General features: G+C 41.9%; 1 protein-coding gene across 6 annotated transcripts in view; it reads right to left on the reverse strand.

The window, feature by feature from the left end:
* Positions 1-24056, reverse strand: part of shroom3 (shroom family member 3) — a 115271-nt gene that overhangs the window by 77269 nt on the left and 13946 nt on the right. For 5 of the 6 annotated variants that reach the window (XM_044173329.1, XM_044173327.1, XM_044173326.1 and 2 more), the window contains exon 2: positions 18602-18756. In XM_044173329.1, the coding sequence (XP_044029264.1) occupies positions 18602-18756 (155 nt within the window). Of the gene's footprint in view, positions 1-15973; positions 16773-18601; positions 18757-24056 lie in introns of those variants that run through there. The other variant, XM_044173330.1, reaches the window with a different exon arrangement.

Raw genomic sequence — 24056 nt, forward strand, 5'->3', positions numbered from 1 at the left:
CGTACCTTCTCTGTATTATCTCTGAAAAACTCTTCATCCATCTTCAACTTGTTCAACTCAGACCTAAGCTCCCTATTTTCCTGCAAAACACGGGTTAGTTCTGCACTGCTTTGCTCACAGAACTGGCATTTTACTCTAAGTCTCTTAGCTGCTGGTTTGTCTGCTTCTGTCTGTTCACTATATTCCTCCTCTTACACAGCTCCTGCCTCTGCTTGATCCCCATGCTCCTCTTCTTCTTCTGCAGCTCCTGCGTCTGCTTGATCCACATATCCCTCTTCTTCTGCAGCTTCTGCATGTTCTTGGACTCCATCTCTCTCATCTTCATTCATGTTGTTTTGTTCACTTTGGCCTCCTCCCTCAGATTCTCTCAAACGGTGTCTATGTTGTCTGCGGCCATGCCGATCTGACACTGTGGCTGTGACTTCAGAGTGACCCAGGTGCAGGGTTGGAGCCCAGTCTTGATGAGACTCGTCCATCTCATATGCTAGTTTACCGTTGGGAAGATAAAAGTATCCACATTGAAACAAATTATTGCAATCAACAGTGGAAGTACTATATGTAATGTTATACAATGCTACATGTGTTATAATGTAATATTTATTTATTTAATTAATTCATTTATTTAATATTAAGACTTCAGATGCAAAAGCCTCTACGTGCCATCTGAATTTTTCTTCTAAAATGAGCCTTTTTTTCAAGCTCATATCATTAGGTTCAGTAATTTCACTTTAATGGCAATTAATAGGTCATTTTCACTGCCATTAAAGTTAAATAACCCCAGTTTGGGGGTCACTGCCCCGAGTGCTCCGATGGCCACGGGCACCACTGTCGCCTTCACCTTCCAAGCCTTCTCCAGCTCTTCTCTGAGCCCTTGGTATTTCTCTAGTTTCTCGTTGGAGGTATTTGGCAGTTGCTGTTTTCCTTGTTACCTCTTCGAGGTTGCCATTTGCCTGTGGTATTCCAAGGTACTTGTAACCATCCACAATGTCTGCTATTGTTCCTTCTGGGAGTGAGACCCCTTCTGTGTGGACTACCTTCCCTCTCTTTGTCATCATTCGACTACACTTCTAAAGCCCGAATGACATCCCAATGTCAGAGCTGTAGATCCCGGTGGTGTGGATCACTGAGTCGATGTCCCGCTCGCTCTTAGCGTATAGCTTGATGTCATCCATGTAGAGGAGGTGACTGATGGTGGCCCCATTCCTGAGTCGGTATCCATAGCCAGTCTTGTTGATTATTTGACTGAGGGAGTTCAGACCTATGCAGAACAGCAGTGGGGACAGAGCATCTCCTTGGTATATGCCACATTTGATGGACACTTGTGCAAGTGGCTTGCCATTGGCCTCAAGGGTGGTTTTCCACAGCCTCATCGAGTTTGCAATGAAGTCTCTTAGAGTCCTGTTGATGTTGTACATCTCCAAGCATTCAGTGATCCATGTGTGTGGCATTGAGTCATATGCTTTCTTTTAATCAATCCAGGCAGTGCACAGGTTGGTGTGTCGGGTTCTGCAGTCTTGGCCGACTGTTCTGTCAACCAGGAGTTGGTGTTTAGCTCCTCTGGTTCCTTTGCTGATGCCCTTCTGTGCTTTGCTCATGTATTGATCCATGTGCCCACTTATCTTATCCGCGATGATGCCTGACATGAGCTTCAATGTTGTGGAGAGACAGATTATTGGCCGATAGTTGGATGGGACTGTACCCTTTGAGGGATCCTTCAGGATCAGGATTGTATGCCCTTCGGTAAGCCATTCAGGGTACGTCCCATCCCTTAGCAGCTGGTTCATTTGTGCTGCTAGGCGCTCGTGGAGTGCAGTGAGCTTCTTTAGCCAGTTGGTGTGGATCCTGTCAGGGCCCGGTGCTGTCCATTTTTTCATACCTGAGACTCTTTCTTGGATGTCTGCCACTGTGATGGTAACTGGATTCTGTTCAGGGAGGTTGCTATGGTCCTCTCTTAGAGCCACCAGCCACTGTGCATCACTGTTGTGTGATGCCTCCCTCTCCCATATACTATTCCTGTACTGTTCAGATTCCAGCCTTGGTGGGTCTGCTCTGCTGTTATTAACCTGCCACTGAGCGTACACTTTCGCAGGTTGAGTTGCGAACAGCCGGTTTATTCTTCTGGCTTCATTCTCTCTCATGTACCTCTTTAGACGGCTGGCCAAGGCTTGGAGCCTTTGGCAGTTTCGAGTGCTCCAGGTGTGGGCATCTGGTCGTACCTCTTGGGTACTTGTTTTTTCATTGCACCTCTCTCGGCCTCTGTCAGTTGGCTAACTTTTCTCCGTGCCTCCTTGATTTTAGTCTCCAGCCTTCGTTTCCATGGTGGATACTGTTTCTCATGGTTGCTCTTATAGCCAAGCATCTCGAGGATCACTGCTGCTGAAGTGTATATCTATCTATCTATCTATCTATCTATCTATCTATCTATCTATCTATCTATCTATCTATCTATCTATCTATCTATCTATCTATCTATCTATCTATCTATCTATCTATCTATCTATCTATCTATCTATCTATATAGGAAGGTAGTCCACACAGAAGGGGTCTCACTCCCAGAAGGAACAACAGCAGACATTGAGGATAGTTACAAGTACCTTGGAATACCACAGGCAAATGGCAAAGGTAAAGGAAAACAGCAACTGCCAAATACCTCCAACGAGTAAGGCAAGTCCTAAGAAGTCAGCTCAATGGCAAGAACAAGGCCCAGGCAATAAACAGCTACGCCCTGCCAGTGATCAGATACCCTGCGGGAATAATAAGGTGGCCAAAGGAAGAGATACAGACCGCAGACGTTAAGACGCGAAAGCTCCTCACCATGCATGGAGGGTTACATCCCAAATCCAGCACCCTGAGACTGTACGCTAGCTGTAAGGAAGGTGGCCGTGGACTAGTGAGTGTGAGAGCCACTATCCAGGATGAAACATCCAAGATCCACAAGTACATCAAAGATAAGGCCCCAACAGATGATGTGCTCATTGAATGCCTCAGACAATGGGGAACAGAGGAAGAGGTGCTGGAGGAGGGACCATCATGGGAGGACAAACCCCTACATGGGATATACCACCGGAACATAACTGAAGTGGCGGATATCAAGAAATCCTACCAATGGCTAGAGCGGGCCGGACTGAAGGACAGCACAGAAGCACTCATCATGGCTGCACAGGAGCAGGCCCTGAGCACCAGAGCAATAGAGGCCCAGATCTACCACACCAAACAAGACCCAAGGTGTAGGCTGTGCAAAGAGGCCCCTGAGACAATCCAGCACATAACTGCAGGGTGTAAGATGCTGGCAGGGAAAGCATACATGGAACGCCATAACCAAGTGGCTGGCATAGTGTACAGGAACATCTGCACGGAGTATGGACTGGAAACCCCAAGGTCAAAGTGGGAAACACCTCCAAAGGTGGTAGAGAATGACCAAGCCAAGATCCTGTGGGACTTCCAGATTCAGACTGACAGAATGGTAATGGCGAACCAACCAGACATTGTGGTGGTGGACAAACAGCAGAGGAAAGCCGTTGTGGTTGACGTGGCAATACCAAGTGATGGCAACATCAGGAAAAGGGAACATGAGAAACTAGAGAAATACCAAGGGCTCAGGGAAGAGCTGGAGAAGGCTTGGAAGATGAAGGCGACAGTGGTGCCCGTGATCATTGGAGCACTCGGGGCAGTGACCCCCAAACTGGAGGAGTGGCTACAGCAGATCCCTGGAAGAACACCAGACATCTCGGTCCAGAAAAGTGCCTCTGGTAGAGGACCCGAGCTCGAAGGATGAGACCACCCCAGGAGGGTGAAGGATGAAGTTTTTTTATTTAAGTACATACTAGATACTAGTACTAGATACTATGCTTTCAGTTCCAACTGAACTCATGTGGCAATATATTTAAGTGTTATTAAGAGAATTTCTCGTGCTTCAGTCACAGTGATCAAAAATAGCTCTCTAGTTCTGGCTGGATTACACCTCGTTATATCTGAGTGGCTCAGCTGAGTGCTCTGTTTTGATGCATTCAGCGTGCTTTATTTGAACTAGCCTAACCTAGCTTGCTCACTTTGCCGCAATGTCGACAGAATACTGCTTAGTTACAAAATGTAGAGGAACCTATGACTACTCCTCTTGGTAAAAGAACAAAATGAGAACACAATCATTTGCTAAGTGAGGTTTATACACTTACCTGAATGAAAATGCCTTGAACACACTTTAGTGATCTTGGGATGTCTGCGAAATGTATGTCCGTACGTCTTATGGCGGATATCCAGGCCATCCGTCTCTGCTTTGATACGTGTCTGCGAAATGTATGTCCGTACGTCTTATGGCGGATATCCAGGCCATCCGTCTCTGCTTTGATACGTCAGACACATGACTCCCTTCATTTTGTTTCCAGGCCGGAAAACAATAAAAAGAAAGACCGTTGTCTATTTTTCTCCCACGTCCATCGTGTGAACGAACATTACATCCAACAACACAGCAGGTTCTTCCCCTGACTAAAACTTTGTCGGTGCGTCACAATATGTCGATTTTTCCCATCAGCCATCGCTGCGCTAGAGCCGTTACGTCACGCCCCCATACTCTATTATGGGGGGATAGTTACAGAGACACACCTTTTCAAGTGGTCTTGTCTGGTTGTGTAGTCAGAGTTTGATTGAACTGCTCAAAACAGGTTAGAGGTGAAACAACAGCAGTTGCCTGGGAAACCATTTTGTGGCACAAAGAAAGAGAGTCACTGGAGATAAACGGAAGAAGACAAAGAGAGAGAGAAAGAGGGGGGAACACCTACAGATAACTACACAACTGTGATAAAAACTTGCTACAAGACAAAGTGTTCAAATTCCTCCTGGACTCCATTAATCACTAAATACATTTCCAATTTCAATCCTCCTGTTTTTATTTATATTTGTTCATTAAGAAACCTGAATGTAAAAAAATACATGAAAAAAACAACAATAACACAAACTACACTAAAGTTAATCACAAACGCAACTGTTAAAGTTGCTACTTCTCTGACAGATGTCATCGTGTTTGGCACACTGGAGAACATTCATACAACTGAACACACAAATTTTCTTTGGCTAAACTTTTGAATGGAAACATAAGCATGTAATCGACATTCAGCAGAGTGAGCTTCAGTCCTCAGATCATCAACATCAAAACCAAATCTAAGGAGCTCAAAGGTCATTGTCAGGGAGTCGACACAGACACCACAGGCTCCACCCACCACAGTCAGCACTGTCTTCCACTACAGATAAGACTCTCATAGACATTCCTAGTTCTTTCCAAAGTTGTCTACCATTTTGCTCCACCTGTGTACAACTGTTGCATTAAACCTCCCTCGTAACTGCACTCACCTCCGTGTCCTATGTTTGCCAGCTGACAGTCATAGCACCTTGACAACAGCTGTAACAATATTTCTGCTATCACTGTTATTGTAACCAACAACCATCACTTAATACACAGACTGAGACACACTGCTGTTAACTGTGCTGGTATGCTGCATGACCTCTTAACAGCAGACTGTCCTCACCAGAAAAACGTCCATATAGGTTGCTTGCGCAAGCAGCTTATTACGACCCATGTTTACATTTATTGTAGGATGCAACCTCTAGTGGTTGTGGTAATTACGCCGGGAGCAACCCAGGAACTCTGCTTATGGAAGTGGTGGGGTGGATGGATGGCACAAACAAACAGGACTTTCACCCAGGAGACTGGGGTTTGTGTCCCGTGTGAAACCAAAAGTCAATGTTTTAAGTTACATAATGCTAGTACATGACTTACGTTAGTTACGAGAGTTACATAACATTCTTATTTTAACCCAAACCATGACCTTTTCCTAAACCTAACCAAGTAGTTTTTTACCTAAACCTAACCAAACTGCGACCATTTCACAACGTTAACCACATGTTTAATTTACATAACGTATGCTTGCAGTCCATCCTCACTTTACAGCCGTCCTCAACTGCCACCGGTAGGGAAGCTAATTTAGGAAACATTCCTGTGGGTCGTATTAGAGGATAAGAACAAACTACCTGTGTGGTCGTATGGGTTGGCGGACTTGTTGCCTAACAGACACAGACATGACATCATGACTCATCGCCTGCTCTCGTCTCTGTTCAGCTCTTTAACTCTGTCACCTCCTTGCAGTCTGATTCCCTGTTTTTCATTCATACTTGTCCAGAGACTGATAAGCCTTCCCAAGCAACCTCTTCTGTCCCGTGACCTTTGCCAGTCACTGGCATGTCTGTCCGATCACTAATGGAAGACTGAATGACAATTTCTCGATTTATGGCGGCCTGCAAAAACTCACAAACATAAACAACCTAAGCCAGTCTAGACCAGAGATCATGAGATGTCAGGTCTTTATTAAGTTAAAACCAGGACCTGAAACATTAAGACTAAAGGAATAAAGAAAATGACTTTGCCATGCAGAATCAAATGTATTAATCAATGTGTTGCATTAAGTAATAATATAAGAAGAGTGTGGCACTTGATGTTGTCATGCTGATGCCACTAGACCCTGTCCACAAGAACTGTTCTTTATGTAAAGAAATTCATATGATGTCGTACAAAGTATGGATCACCATTTTCTGCATTACCAAAACTATTTTTTCAGGACATCCATAATAACTTGGCACAGCATGTGTGATAATTGGGATACAGTTTCAGTAGTGTAAGTCCTTGCTTGCCACTCTAATGACATATTGCCAAGAATATTTTCAACTGATCTCTTGTTGTCTTAACCTTAATATTAATAAATTGAACATACCCAAAGTTATTGGATGGTACTTAGTCATCTATTGTGCTGAATAGCTAATGAAACAGGAAATGTGAATATGTATCTACGCAACAATTAATTTATCATGGCTGGTAATAACAGAAAATGTAAGTGAAGAGCTGAATTCCACAGCCCTCACAGCATGTGTGTGTGTCTGCTGAACCCTCTCCTCCTCTCAGAGGAGAGACAAACAGACACAAAACACATTCATGAGATACAAAGAGTGCTGAATTACGTGGACATCTAATTTGTGTGATTTTATTTTACTATTTAATTTACTGTTACAGATATGTGTGTATAACCTATACATGGTGTGTTGTCATAATAGCAGATGTTGTAATATATATTAGGACTACCATGTATGACATTTAATCACCACTGTCTGTTAATTAGTTAGATTATTAGGTTAAGTGGACAATACACCGTTTTATTCATAGAAGTGTGTGGTGCCTTCCAACAACTGATAAGACAAAGCATTAACATGGGAGAATTATATATAAAACTTTATTAATCCATTAGAAAGAATTATGATAAGATATGGTGGGAGAAGGAGAAATAGAGAGAGTCATTCATTCAATTATTAATTATTCATTGCTGTGTTCATATCATTTTTGTGTGTTTGTGTATATGAAATATTCTGGTCAGTGTCCCGAGACAAGAACTCTGTAGCAACTTCAGATAGAAACTAAATAGATTACTAATTAAATTGGTTATTAATTTATTAATAAATTAAGTTCTCCTTGTAAAGGAGTGGTGCCCCGTTTTAAAATGAATTTACTGAGTTAAACACTGTTATTTTATATGAACTGTTACTCCCACCAGACTTCCAACACGCCCCTACAACATGCGTTGTTTTAACATTGGGCTATTTTCAGTCTGAATTTCTGCTAATACTGTTGTGGCTGAATGGGAGCAATCCCTGCAGACTGAAATCTGGTGGAAATCCTGAAACCAGAAGAGTGAAGACTGTTATAGCAGCACATTAATGCCCATGGTTAAGGAATGACACATTCAATTATCACAGATGACTGAAAAAATCACTTGTCCACATACTTTTGGCTGTGTAGTGTATATTGAAGCCTCTATGCTTATCATTTATTTGTGATTGTATCATCTTTCAATTTATGCTGACAACATACGTTTTTCATACAAATGATATAATCCTGGGGAAAACCAGTGCTAACATTTGCTAACATTAGCCAGACCTTTTAATTGCATCGGACAATGGACTTGTCTCTGTACTTGTCTTGTTAGATCTTAGTACTGCATTCGACACCACTGACCATCACATCCTATTACAGAGACTGGAACATTCAATTGGCATTAAAGGAACCGCACTAAGCTGGTTTAAATCCTATCTATCAGATTGATCTCAGTTTGTACATGTTAACGGTGAGTTCTCTGTTTCTCCGTGCACGCCAAAGTTAGTTACAGAGTTCCACAAGGTTCTGTGCTTGGACTGATTCTATTCACCTGATATATAGATAATAGATAATTGGCTGACTTTTTGGGGAAGACCTGGTTTTATTAGGAGAGATGGCATTATCCCACTTTGGATGGAGCAGCTCTCATAGCCAGAAATTTGGCTGAGTTTATTAGTGGACCAAATGACAACTCAGAGTTGAGACCAGGAGACAGAGTTGCAGTCCTACACGCTTTTATCAAGTTTAGTCCTTAAAACAGATTAATTATTTAATAATTTAATTTAAGATTTAATTATTATTGCAATATTCATTTGGACGTTGAAAATGATAGCCTTAGTACTGCGTTTATCTCATTATTAGATTTGATTGGCTTTTGTCAGAGTGTACATGAAGCCACTCACTGTTTTAACCACACCCTCGACCTTGTTCTGGTATATGGAATTGAAATTTAACATTTAATAGTCTTTCCACGGAATTCTTCTTTATCGGACCATTATTTAATAACTTTTGAACTGCTATTGCTGGACCAAACGCCATTAGGCAAAAATTCTTACTCTAGATGTCTATCTGATATTGCTGTAGCTAAATTTAAGGAAGCACTTCCATCTGCATTTAATTCAATGTTATGTCTCAATATAACAGAGGACCTCTATGCAAATCGCAGCCCCTCCCAAATTTACCATCTAGTTGATAGCGCTGCAGGCTCACTGCGAACGACACTCAATTCTATCGCTCCTCCATAAAAGAAAATAACAAAACAAAGAAGGTTAGCTCCATGGTATAACCCCCAAACCCGCAAAATAAAGCAAACATCACGAAAACTTGAAAGGAAATGGCCTTCCAACAACCTGGAAGAATCTCGGTTAGTCAGGCAAGATAGTCTTAAAACATATAGGAAGCTATCAGCTAGGGCTTTCAACTTTAGTCGTTTAGTCGACTAATCGGTCGATGCCGTTTTGGTCGACTGACATTCTCATTGGTCGACCAGTTGCATAATTTTATTTTTTTTTTTTACCAATAAAGAAATTTTCATTGATTTACTCCTTGATATTTATTCCTTTATTAGCAGTTATATATTACTGTATTCTAAATATAATTAGCCTATGTTTTATACCAAACTTTAAATGCTTTAATTTAGGCTATTTTATAACGGCGCCACAGTTTAGCGCACCACATGAACACTCGGGAACTGCACCTGTGGCTGGCTGCACTGCTGCTTTGCGCTCAGTAAGGAATATAGGTAGTTTTGCTGTATTCATTCAGTTAGAACGCTACTTGTTTTGGGCTTTAGTCGAAAAAATGTCCAAGAAATCTAAATCTTTTGTTTGGCTGCATTTTACAAAAAAAGACGACAAGACTGTGGAGTGCAAGCTATGCGGCCTAAAGCTAACTTACCATAGCTCAATGACCAATATGACCTATCACCTAAAAGCGGTAAGCGAGATATAAATGTGTCAGACAGCTTTGCTATGTCTAATGTCGAAAAGTTTATATATTTTATTGGTTATGTACTAGGCGCATCCACAGGCCATGCCACAGGCGTCAGGAAGCACCCAGACGCAACTGGAGTTGGTCCATCCTCTGTCGGCGAAGAGAAAGGAGGACATCACTAAGGGGATTGTGCATTACATCGCCCAAGATATGAGACCAGTCAATACGGTGGAAGGAGAGGGCTTTAAGAACATGTTTAAAATCGTCGAGCCAAGATATACTGTGCCAGCACGGGAGACTGTCATGCGTGCGCTAAGTTTGCGGTTTGATGGACTTAAAGTAAATGTAAACCAGTTACTCCAATCCTCCGAGGCTGTAGGCCTCACAACTGATTTGTGGTCTTCACTTAGAATGGAGGCATACATGACAGTTATGGCCCATTTTATCGATGCAGACTGGAAAATGAATAGCGTTGTGTTAGAAACAAAGCAGATGGATGAAGCGCACACAGGAGAAAATGTCGCTGCGCGACTCACTCAAGTCGCGGACGCTTACCACATTCCACCAGAGAAGCGGGTGTCAGTGGTAACGGACAACGCTGCCAACATGGTCCTCTCGGTGGAATTACTGAAGGGATCCGGTCAGTGGCCAGACGTGGAGTTGGTTAGGTGTGCAGGCCACACCCTGCAGCTGTGTGTAAATGCTGCCTTAAAAGAAAACCCGGTGTCGCGCATGGTGGCTGCGGCGCGACGTCTTGTTGGGCACTTCAAAAAGGGACACAAAGCAAAAACGGGTCTCAAAGAGAAACAGGTGCAGCAAAAAGCTCCTATCGGACCGCAATTACACTAAGAGGAGTGACAGCAGCACTTTGGACATGACAACAGAGCAGTGGAATATGGCTGAAGACATCACAGACGTTCTTAAGCCCTTTATTACACTGACCGAGCTGTTGTTGGAGGAGGCTAACACATCACTGTCAGCAGCCTTCCCAATGCTTGAGAATCTTAAAAAAATGTCATCTTGCCATCACAGATAACGATAGTCCAACAAAGAAGAAGTTGAAACTTAAGCTTGTGCAGGAAATAGATAGTCGATGGAAACTCAAAGACCGAGTTGTGATGACAAGCAGCCTGTACATTTTAACTGCAGTACTGAAAGATTATCTTCAGGACAGAAGTAAAGTGGACACTGCTGGGCCACTTGCGTGGTGGAAAAATAATGAGGAGAGATATCCACGACTTGCTCGGGCAGCCAAATGCCTGCTCTGCATCCCTGCAACCTCCACTCTTGCAGAGCGCATGTTTTCCAAAGCAGGATTTATTGTTAACAAGTCGAGGAGCTGTCTTTTTCCCAAGAATGTGGACATGTTAGTGTTTTTGGCCCACAACATAAAGGTGGACTAGGCCTGCAGATCTGTAAGTAGCCTTAACGGCTTTATTATGCTGACTCAATAGATTTTGACTCAATTTATTTGTACACTTGACGCGTTTGAAAATAGCCTATATAATGTAACAAAACGAAAATAAATCTATAGGCCTTCCTACTATACAGCCTATTATTATTAGTGTTTTTTAGGCTATTTTGGGTTTGTTTGTGTTTGTTTTAAAACGCCTAGATCGGTTGGACAAAAGTTAACCCATAGCTTTGAAAGTAAAGAAGAATATACAACCTGTATAATCGAGAGCTTTTGTTAGGATTCTTCATTATTTGGCAGTTTTAGCAGTTATATTTTTTGTAGCGTGTGGTGTGGTCAGGTGCACGATTGTAACGGTCACTATAGACCTAGGACAGAACTCCTCACTTTGCAGTTTAAAAAATAACTTAATTTTCAAAGAATTGTATTATTATTATAGTTTTATGTATTATTGATGTTTTTCGTTGTTGTTTTATAAATGCTCTATTATAATTGTTTAATAAATGTTCAATCAAAAAAGACATTAAGTCTTTTTTTTTTTTTTTTTTTTTTTAGTCGACTGATCGTTGCGCATGACAGGACTTTGGTCGACTAAGCATTTCTTTGGTTGACTACAGCCCTACTATCAGCTATCAGCTTACTGCTCATCATTAATAGAAGAAAATAAAAACAACCCCAAGTTTCTTTTCGTCACTGTACCAGGCTGACAGAGAATCACAGCTCTGTTGAGCCATGTATTCCTATAGCCTTCAGTAGTAACGACTTCATGAGCGTCTTTAATGATAAAATTTTAACTATTAGAGAAAAAATTCATCAAGTCCTGCCTTCAACTGGTGCCGACTTGTCTTCAAACACAGGAACCTTGGAAACAGCTGTAGAGCCTGATGTGCGTTTTGGCTGCTTTGCTCCTGTGGATCTTCTTCAGCTGACTTCAACCATTAATTCATCTAAGCCATCAACCTGTCTCTTAGACCCCATTCCAACTAGGAATTGCATCAGACAATGGACTTGTCTCTGTACTTGTCTTGTTAAATCTTAGTGCTGCGTTCGACACCATTGACCATCACATCCTATTACAGAGACTGGAACATGTAATTGGCATTAAAGGAGCCGCACTAAGCTGGTTTAAATCCTATCTATCAGATTAATCTCACTTTGTACATGTCAACGGTGAGTCTTCCGTACATGCCAAAGTTAGTCATGGAGTTCCACAAGGTTCTGTGCTTGGACCGATTCTATTCACCTTATATATGCTTCCGTTAGGCAATATTATTAGGAAACACTCCATAAACTTTCATGTTTCATGTCCCAATTATATCTATCGATAAAGGCAGATGAAACTAACCAGTTAACTAAACTTCAAGCATGCCTTAAGGACATAAAGACCTGGATGACCTGCAACTTTCTGATGTTAAACTCAGACAAAAGAGTTTATAATACCTTATTACTCCATTAGAACACTGCGCTCTCAGAATGCAGGGTTACCTGTGGTTCCTAGAGTCTCCAAAAGTGGAATGGGAGCTGCAGAGTCTGGATCTGTGATTGTGGCCCACCTGCTGCCCCCATGTTCCTGCTCAACAACTGCTACTACAATTGTTATTATTAGTCTTATTACTATTATTATCATTATTATTCCTATCACTATCATTCCTATTATTATTACTTATTAATATTACCATGACATTATTATTATTTTAAAATTCTAGGTGGAATTTGCATTGTGCATTTAATTAATTTAGGCCACCTGTCGAATTCATACTCCAAACAAATAGGGGGCAGCATATCACCAGAGTAACTGCAAACTGCTGCTAACTGCAGCTGCCGTTAGCTAGTTAGCTCAGTTAGCCATGCAGCTAGTAGTGGTCCTATTAGCTGACTCTGCTCGGACTGGGAGCTCGGAGCACCAGGGGAATGTTGGTGGTGTAAACACCTCTAGCACAGGAGTTTTGGCCCACCAGTAGGAGGAGGTTTTCCGGCCCAGGGCAAGGGGGACCCAGCGGGGAATGCCAGTGAGCGGGCAATAGAACCGGATTCAGCAGCCTCCCAGTGAACATGGCTGGCCCGGGACTGAACACAGCTTCAGAGACCAATGGAGGCCAGATTGACGACAGGGAATACAGTACTGAGGTTATTTACAGCGGTTCTGAATAGGACAGAAGAATGTGTGCTGAGAAACAAGGGAACTTTAAAGTCAGAGATTTGTGAATGGAGTTTGGTGTGATGTTCTTTGCTTACAGGTGAGAAGGGAGCGTGTCAGTCTAATGCTACATCCTCTCCTGATATCCTCTAACCACTAATCCCAGTGAACATGGCTGGACCGGGATCAAAACCAGCCTCCAAGACCGACGGAGGCCAGTTTGAAGACAGGGAGTACAGTACCAAGGTGATATACAGCGGCTCTGGTCAGTACTATTGGACTATCGCCTCTTGAGGTACAAAGTGTTATTACGAGACAGGACAGGCCGGGGCTAGCTGGTTAGCATGCTAACTTCAGTAGATATCTCTCCAACACAATACATAGACATCTTTGACATAACAACAAAAGTGTTATTTCTGTTGATAATTTTAGTTAACTTTTGAATGTTTTGTGGAATGTTTTAAACTAATATTCTTACACATTGCACCTTTTTTAAGGATAATTCCGTATTATTACAACTTGGGTCTTGTTTTTGTGGTTTTGGCCATCATTTCTGTCAGTAATAACAGCATACTTGGTAAACTGTATCAAGCCAAATGCTGAGATATGGGAACACAATGACATCACTAAAAAGAAGTCTGACGGGTCAAGACACAGGTCAGTCAGATGATCAGACAACAACAATAACAATAAAATGAAAATAAAATGAAATCGTGACATGTGTAATTTTATATCACAATATTTATCGTGATATAGTGTTGGGATTCAGGTATTGGAACAGGTTTGGTTATTAGCAAAATATCACCACCCTGGGATCAGGAACCAAACAGTCTCAAAGATTGCTGTCCACTTAGAAATGCTGATATTTAGAGTACTATCTTACATTCATAATGGTAGACAGTGCAGGGTGAATCCGAGCACAACCAGCTGTTATTGCAACACATACACAAAATAACCACAGGCAACTGCTCTTTAAAAGTACAAGAGAATTTATTTAACTTTAGCACTGATTAATAATCTTCAGCCAACAAACAACTATCATCTACTCTAAAAGCAATAAACATACAACAATCAGAAAGCATTTAAAGTGTGCGTGCGTGTGTGACAAGAGAGAGGGGCGGAGCGAGGAAGATGGCGGACATGACCACGTGGGTGGTCGTCACGCACAGATCCAAAATGGCAGGTAGGCCCACGCTACTCAAAGGGGGAGAGCCAAAATAGAGGACGCTCTATTTGTCCTTAAGATAGCGTGAAGCATAGCTAGTTATGCTACCACGCTATCTGGATTGTTTGAGATGTGTGTGTAGGTGTGTATACTGTATGTACATGTAAATGTGTGTGGGTTAGTAAAGAGAGAAAAAGAAAAGAACACAGAGTAAGGTATAAGAGATCTCAAATGCCATGGTAAGACACTATAGCTGTCCCTTTATCATGCAGGAACCCGGCAGCGAACTTACATTCAACAATTGTGTTACTGGGCTTTGGTTTGATAAAGCACACTTATTAGCTTCCACACTGGCTAAAACTAACACAGATAACGGTCCAACGGCGTGGTACCGACACAAAAATGAAACGTGCTAAGCATGAAAACACACAGCAGAATCAAGACACGACCGTCCGTTACTTTCCACAATAATGCAAAGCACAATTCACAACAATGAAGCTTAGATGAAATAATACACAGCTATAAAATATATCTCTGCCCAGACACAAGTCTCTTACTTGGTATTGATTCTTGATAGCGATTTGGTGAGTTCAGTGCGGTTTGGATTCAAGCTTAAATCTTGCACACAGGTGTGACTTAACGGACCTGACCTACTGTCTGACAGGTGTGTTTGGTGTCAACATCACAGACACCTTTTGTCTAACCAACACAGAGGATGGAAGACATGCAAACATACACACAAACATAACCAACTATAAAACCAGCAAACACCTGCCTCAGAAAATCTGTCTAACACACACAGTACATTCAAACACTCATCAAAGTCACACACATACTTACATCTGCTCAAGAGAGTACTCTCACACACACAGTCTTTTGGTCTTATTGTGCGGCAATAATAATCAGTTCAATTCAATAAATCTTTATTGTCCCTGAGAGGGTGTTACTTTGCAGCTGAATTAGGATATCTGATGGAGTGTGAGGAGGAAGTGATGAAAGAGAAGAGTGAGACAGAGAAAATTTGGCTCATAAGGAGGAGACCCACTCATCACAGATGAGTAAAAAGTACTTCAAGGCTTGGTTGGACATGCAATTCTTCCAGTTGAATCATCAGTACAAAAAACAAACAACTGTGTCAAAAAATGTCTGGTTCTTTGATAACTAGTCAAAGCAACAAGCCTTTGGAAACTGAAGGAGAGAAGTCAATTACGACTCCTTTCCATATTTCAGTAAAAAACATCCAATCACAGAGCTTATGTTATGTGCTACTTATAAATATTCTATTCCATTTCTTCCAATAACTCCTCCTAAATGTTACACACTGGACTTTTAAGAATTAGACAGAAGTGAAAACAAGGTACAATACACAGGCTTTGTTTTCAAGAAATCAGCAGAAAGAAGAACAGCATCTAGAGCTTTGGACAGTCCTTTGCCTTTCCTGGCTGCCAGTGCTCATGGGAAAATGAGTCCACTAGCAGGACACTATAGTTCAAATGTGAATGCAGCCCAGGTATGCAACTACAGAGTTTAACCTGCTGCACAGTTCACTGCACATCAAACCTCCTAGTCTGCCTACTTATTAGCATACCAGAATTCGACAGAATATACTGTATATCTACTTTCATTAAAACAAACCTGAAAGCAGTCAACTTCTCGCAGTTCCCCATCAGATTCCTGCAGGAGGCCGATCAGACCAAAACACAAACCACTGCTCTATGCTCGTCTGGAGGAAAAATACTCACGCTTTCCCATAATGCCATGTGTGCCTCTATACCTGTGCTACAGTGTGTGTGTGTGTGTGTTTGTGTGTCTAAAGTCTAAAGTCCTGTATTGTATCATGCCTTTCAGGCGTCTTCCAGTAAATAAAAGCTGCAGTAGCAACAGCAGCCTTACTAGCAGTCACACCCCAAACCCAAATACATACGTGGCTTTTTACCTGGCAAGACATCAATGTGAATACTGAAAGAGATGCTACATGACATAACTCACCCTCTGGCAGCCATATTGGAGGTCTCCCACTCTTCCACTCACTCTTAAACAAATAATTGTGTTTCTAAACATCGAATGTGTTCCTCTCCACAAAACTAAACAGACATGGTTCTGTCCATTTCTGTCTGGAAACTCATCATTTCATCACTGATCCAGAATTATATCTAAACTGGCAAAGAGAAGCTAGCAGTAGTGTGTCTAACATCAGAGTTGTGAATACTACTAATACTACTAATACTAATCATCATCATTTTGCATCATCCCTGACAACTGTAGAGTTGTTCAACAGTAATTTTTGCATCCATTAAATGGGGTGCATTGCATTGTGGGATTGTTAGCAGAAAGTAGTATTCATGCCATGGACACTACTTCTCCACTGAGTAATTTTTGTCGCATATATAGTAGATATATGTACACACTGAATAGGGAGTGATTTCGACACAGGTTATGTTTGTTAGCTAACATTTCCTAGCTAAAATTAGTCAGTTGGTTACTGTTAGCTCACTATTGAAAAAACAATGTTGTGGAATTTTAATTGAAATAGTTGGAGTACATATGGCACTGTACCTCAGCTATTGTACTTTCTGCATGTGAAGTAGCCCTACAGTTTCGCAAGTGCAGTTGAGGTAATGAACTTGATTGATTGAACTTCTTTATTGATCTTTAATATAAAAGTGGCCCCACACAAATCATCAAAAGGATAAAAACACTATAAAGTCCAAAGGCTTATTTTTATTTCTGAGTTGCTTATACTCTGAGAAAAAATGAGAAAAAATGTTCTTCCCTAGTTTTACTGTATTCTAAAAAAAAAGATTATTTCTTGCCTTGATTGCCTTGAAAATGTCATTGTTCATGGTTCAGTTCTAATCTTAAATCTGACCAGCTTCTCTGGGGCAAGCTTGTCAACCACCTATAAAAACAATGTTTTAAAATATTGCCATGCTTTATCCACCTCCCTACATTTCAATACCATAGACCAATCTACTTTAGATAAACTACGGATAAGACTGTCAGCACTATAATTCTTCAGATACCTCACTTTAATGTGTCAATAACTGCTGTAACATAAGGTCTCTATCTCTTAACCTTGGGAGAAACCTGAAGACTAACTGAAACCTACAAAGACTGGAAAAACCAACATAAAGAATGAAAAAGGTGAATTGAGTAACTGTAACAATAGTAATGAATGATGACAGACAACAGGTAAAAAACAGTGTTTGTCTGCCTGTGCGTGTGTGTTTATTCAAGACAACCAGCTCTGATTTGTACTATGAACCAGGATGTACAGGAGAATCCTGACCAGTTACAGATTACACTGGCTAACTGGAAGGTATGCGAGGAAGCAAGATGGGGAGGTAGGAGTCTTTGTGCAAAGATCATAAAAAACTCTATTTGAAAACAATGGAAACCAGAAAACCTATTTTAATATAGTCCTAATTCAAAATTAGCATAAACCTGCTTGAAGCCTTACAAAAATAGTGACTCTAATATTATAGTGTTTCTAATTGATTGACAAAAATAAATGATTAGTAGTTATTATTAGTTTGATATTAATTTGAGTGAGTTAAAGAGTAAAAATATAATTTACTGATATAAAATTCAACTGTAAGTAAGACTACATAAAACATTGTAGGACAAAACATTGGGTTCTGGGAACATGGGCATTTGTCATTGTTTCTGAGATTTTATAGACTTATTGATTATTGATTAACCGTGAAAATATTGTTCGTTCCAGCCCAACTGTGTATTTTCCCCGCACTGTGGAAAGTCTTGTGTGTGTATGTGTGAGTCATCATTAGTCTCTTCTAAAGTATTAATTTACTAAAATCCAAAAATTGTAAATATTTTTCAATCTGTGTTTTCTCTTTGTTCTCAATTTTTATATAGTGCCAATTCATAACAGAAGTTATCTCATTGCACTTTTCCTATAGAGCAGGTCTAGACCGTACTCTTTAAAATATTATTTACAGAGACCCAACAAATCCCACCATCAACCAGATAGATTTCCCTGTCAACCTCTCTCTCTCTCTCTCTCTCTCTCTCTCTCTCTCTCTCTCTCTCACACACACACACACACACACATACTAGAATTCTGCAACCTGACCTCAACCTTATGGGGTTCAGGTTCTGGTGAGTTTATGGTCAGCATTGGATTAAATAAAGTAAAAATATGGCTTCAGGTTTCAGCTTTGTCTCATACAAGCCCTTATATGCTGGGTTTGGGAATCAGTTTCAGGCCCGTGCAGAAGTCACACACACACACAGTGTCTGTACCTGCGGACGGTGAGCTGCAGAGTCTTGTACGATCCTTTTACCAGAGCAATGGCCTCTTGTCTGTATCCAGTCAGCTCCACGTCGTTAATGATGATTATCTCATCTCCCACCAGCAGAGGCTGCTCCAAACTTACTGCCTTACCGCCCTCCTCTACCTGCATAGACACAAACACACAAATACAAGCACCTGAGGCCAGCTTTACTTTTAAGAAATTGGCATAGCGCAAATGTGAACTGCAGAGGTCAATGATTTTGCGTGTATTTAGCTCCTGATATACTGAGGCAGCAGCTTGTTATACAGTCAAGTCCTGACCTCCAAACACATTATGCAAGTGAGGAAGAGCTCAGCAGAAGAAATTCAGTTTTGGGATGCATGCAGTCTTTGTGCTAAGCTAGGCTAAACATGTCCTGGACCTATCTCTATAGTGAACACAGTGATGAAACTTCACACTTGCTGTGGGGTTTCTATTGTTCTGGTAGGTAGGAAACACTTGTGGTGTATACATGTGTGTGTTATGTAGAGGGTCACTTTAAGGAAAAGTAGAAGGTCTTGGGTGTTTGCCTTCTCACATCCTGTCATTCTCCATAGTTTTTTTCTTCAAATAAAATAACAGTTTGTGTAGAAAACAATTAAATCCAGTTTAATTTTATTTATATAGAGCCTATTCATAACAGAAAGTATCTCATTGCACTTTTCCTATAGAGCATGTCTAGACCATACTCTTTATAATATTATTTACAGAGACCCAACAATTCCCACCATGAGCAAGCACTTGGCAACAGTGGCAAGGAAAAAAAAACTCCCTTATAAACGGCAGAAACCTTGAGCAGAACAAGGCTCTGGGTGGGGGTACAATGCAAATTACACAGACATTTAAAATAATGGGAATGGTACTTTTAATAATATTAATAATAATAAAAAAATAATAGTAATAATAATTATAGCAATAATAATGATGACAATCATTATAATAGCACTAATAATAATAATTTTAGCAGCGGGAACATAGAGGCAGCAGGTGGCTTGCAATCATAGTTCCAGACTCCACACCTCAGGAGGCAGAAATACCTGCTTAAAGCGACAGAATGAGAGAGAAGAGAGACTAGAAAGCACAAAACTACAGGACAGAGAGTTAGTATGCATTGATGGGATAAGAATGCGTACAGATGGAGAGGGAGAGGAGGAGAGAGGAGCTCAGTGTATCCTGGGAAGTCTCCCTGCAGTCAAGGCCTAGTGCAGCATAACTAAGGGATGGTTAGGCTCACCTGAGCCAGCCCTAACTATAAGCTTTATCAAAGAGGAAAGTCTTAAGCCTGCTCTTAAATGTGGAGATGGTCCCAAACCCAAATTGGGACCTGATTCCACAGAAGAGGAGCTTGATAACTGAAGGCTCTGGCTTCCATTTGACTTTTGGAGACTCTAGGAACCACAAGTAACCCTGAATTCTGGGAGTGCAAGTGGGGTAATAGAGTACTATGAGCTCTTTATTCTGTTCTGGATTTTACAGTACAGCCAGTGCAGAGAAGCTAATATTGGAGAAATATGATCTCTTTTCCTAGTTCTTGTCAGTACACGTGCTGCAGCATTTTGGATTAACTGGAGACTTATTCGGGCAGTCTGATAATAAGGACATGCAATAATCCCGGGGAGGCTGCAGCTTAGTGGTAGAGCGGGTCGTCCACCGTTTGGAAGGTGGGTGGTTCAATCCTGGCTTCCCCCAGTCCACATGTTGAAGTGTCCATGGGGAAGACACTGAACCCCAAAATGATTAGTTACTTTTTTGGCAGTAGAAGTAACAAATTGACAGTTTTTTGGCATCATTTTGAGACAGGATGTGCAGATTTTTGCAATGTTGCGTAGGTGAAAAAAGGCAGTCATTAAAGTTTGTTTCATGTGGGAATTAAAGGACATATCCTGATCAAAGATGAGATTAGCGCGCATGCGCAAACGTGCATGCTGCATGTTGCCGTAGATCCGTCTCGTTGTCTTACTTACGTCTTTTCAAACTTTTAGCTTTCCTTTTTCTTCCAAACTTGAGTAACTTGAACTATGCTCTTTACGAAAATGAGAGTAGAAAGTGTTTTAGTACTTTTTTTCGCCGTGGAATTTCTTCTCCTGCTACTCGGTCAGGGCACCACTGCAGATCGCGCTGAAGCCGAGCGGCATGGCGCCCAGGACAACCGATGTCCACACTGAGATCTGGAGGAGGACACACCGATGATGCAGAGAGAGGGGTACAGACAAAAGAGACTTAAGAACAAGAGATATAAGCTGTGTCTGCCTTCTCTCGTAATGGGCAACGTGAGATCGCTGGCGAATAAAATGGACGAGCTAACGGCGTTAGCCCGGAGTCAGACGGCATTCCATGAGTGTAGTTTGATGTGCTTCTCAGAGACATGGCTACACCAGGATATCCCGGATCATAACATTTCCATCGACGGCTTTCAGATGGTTCGGGCCAACAGGGATCACACAAGGAGCGGTAAGCGGAACAAGGACAGTGAGGAGATGGTCAGAGGACGCCTATGAGACACTGCAAGAATGTTTTGAAGTGACAAATTGGGATGCACTCTGTGAGCCTCATGGAGAGGACACTGATGGGCTCACTGAGTGCATCACTGGCTACATTAACTTCCAAACAAGGTGGTCCATTGTTATCCAAATAACAAAGGACATCAAAGACATCCTGAATGCCAAGAGGAGGGCTTTTACTGATGGTAATAGGGAGGAGGTGAGGGCATTCCAGGCTGACCTGAAGGTGAAGATCAGGGAGGCCAAGGAGAAGTACAGGAGGAAGCTGGAGTGGAAACTCCAGCAGAACAAATGAGAGAGGTCTGGAGCGGCATGAAGAGCATCACTGGCTTCAGACCAACTGGCAGCAGAGGAGTTGAAGGCAGCTTGGACAGGGCCAACAAACTTAATCTGTTCTTTAACAGATTCGACACACCGTCTCCTGCTCATCCCCCCTCTAACTCAGCTGCTGTCGGCCCTCAGACTCCTCTGAGTCCTCTGCTCCCCCCTCCTCCATCTTCCCGGGAGTCCTTCTCCCCCCTCAACTGGCTATCAGGCTAACGGCTCTCTTAACACTAATAACTCCAACCCTCCCCTGCCTGTAACCTCTGCTGTGTGCCTGACTACTGACCAGGTGAGAGGACAGCTGATGAAACTCCACTCAAACAAGGCTGCAGGCCCCGATGGAGTTAGCCCCGGGGTACTAAAAGTCTGTGCCCCTCAGCTATGTGGAGTCCTTCAACATGTCTTCAACTTGAGCCTGAGTCTTCAAAGGGTCCCTGTTCTGTGGAAGACATCTTGCCTCGTTCTTGTGCCGAAGACACCACGTCCCAGTGGCTCCAAGGACTACAGACCGGTGGCACTGAACTCCCACATAATGAAGACCCTGGAGAGACTGGTGCTGGAACAGCTGCGGCCCATGGTCAGACCCCTCCTGGACCCCCTTCAGTTTGCCTACCAGCCCCGGCTGGGAGTTGAGGATGCCATCATCTTCCTGCTGAACCGCCTCATTGGTCTCATGGTGTGAGCAGAACCTTCTGCAGCTTAATGCGACAAAGTCTAAGGAGCTGGTTGTAGTCCTACGAAGGGCCTGGGCACCAGTGACCCTGGTTTCCATCCAGGGCGTCAGTGTGGACATTGTAGAGGATTACAAGTACCTTGGAGTACACATGGACAATAAACTGGACTGGGCTAAGAACACTCAAGCTCTTTACAGGAAGGGCCAGAGCTGCCTCTATTTTCTGAGGAGGCTGAGGTCCTTCAACATCTGCAGGTCAATGTTGAAGATGTTTTATGAGTCTGTGGTGGCCAGTGCTATCCCGTATGCTGTTGCATGCTGGGGCAGCAGGTTGAGGGTAGCAGACGCTAACAGACTCAACAAACTGATCCGTAAGGCCAGTGATATTGTGGGGGTGGAGCTGGACTCTCTGGCGGTGGTTTCAGAGAGGAGGATGCTGGCCAAACTACATGCCATCTTGGACAGTGTCTCCCACCCACTCCATGACATGCTGGTCAAACAGAGGAGTACCTTCAGCGGAAAACTCACCCCCCCCCAAAAAGCACCACAGAGCGCCACAGGAAGTCATTCCTGCCTGTGGCCATCAAACTCTTTAACTCCTCCCTCTAAGTGTTAGTCTATATGACCCTAAGTCATTATACTGGACATTGATCATTACGTCTCTGCAATACTTAACAATAATTGTGCAATATTCTGTGTTAATACTTCTGTGCAATATACTCTTTTCAGTTAAAAATTCTCTATTTATCGATACTGATATTTATTCATACCTCTATTACTATTGTGCAGTATCCTCCGTCTCATTATAATCTTAATAGCTACACTTAACTTCACAGTTCATGCACTATTACTTTATACCTCTATATTATTATCATCAACCGGTAAACCCACTTAATATATTTTCTGACCTGTATTAAAGTGTATTATATTTTTAGCTTAGTACTTCTATTCCTGTGTGCACTGATGTGATAGTGAGCTGCTGTAACAAAAGAGTTTCCCCTCGGGGATCAATAAAGTATTTCTGATTCTGATTCCTTACAGTGGTGCTGGAGGTCAGGGCAATTTCATTTAGAGTAACTATAACTTAATGAGTAAGATAATGAGTTTCAGAGGTGTTTGGGGCCAAGTACAATAACTTCAGTTTTATGGAATGTTTCCTAATAATATTTCCTAAAGTAAGCATATAGGTGGTATAAGGTGAATAGAATTGGTCCAAGCACAAAACCTTGTGGAACTCCGTGACTAACTTTGTCGTGGATGGAGGATTCATCGTTAACATGTACAAACTGAGATCGATCTAATAAATAGGCTTTAACCCATGTTCCAGTCTAATAGGATAAGTAATAGGATGTAATGGTCAATGGTGTCGAATGCAGCACTAAGATCTAACAAGACAAGTCCATTGTCTGATGCAATTCAAATTTAATTTAATTTTCACCAGTGCTGTCACTGTGCTATGATGCACTCTAAATCCTGACTGAAAATTCTCAAATAAACTATTGTTATGTAGAAAGTCACACAACTGATTGGCGGCTGCTTTCTCAAGGATCTTAGAGAGAAGGGGAAGGTTAGATATAGGTCTATAGTTGCTAAAACCCCTGAATCAAGAGTAGGCTTTTTAAGAAGATGTTTAATTACAGCAACTTTAAAGGACTGTGGTACGTAGTCTGTTAATAAAGGCAGATTGATCATATTTAGTAAAGAAGTGCTAACTAAGGGTGAAACCTCTTTAAGCAGCCTAGTTGGGATGGGGTCTAAGAGACAGGTTGATGACTTAGATTAAGAAATTGTTGAAATTAGTTGGTGAAGGTCGATGGGAGAAAAATCTGTCTAAATATATATCAGGTTTTACAGCTGTTTCTAAGGTTCCTGTTTGTTTGTTTGTTTGAAGATAAATCGGATTGAGGGCAGGAGGAGATGAATTT

The sequence above is a fragment of the Siniperca chuatsi genome, linkage group LG18, assembly GCF_020085105.1.
Source record: "Siniperca chuatsi isolate FFG_IHB_CAS linkage group LG18, ASM2008510v1, whole genome shotgun sequence".
Classification (NCBI taxonomy): Eukaryota; Metazoa; Chordata; class Actinopteri; order Centrarchiformes; family Sinipercidae; genus Siniperca; species Siniperca chuatsi.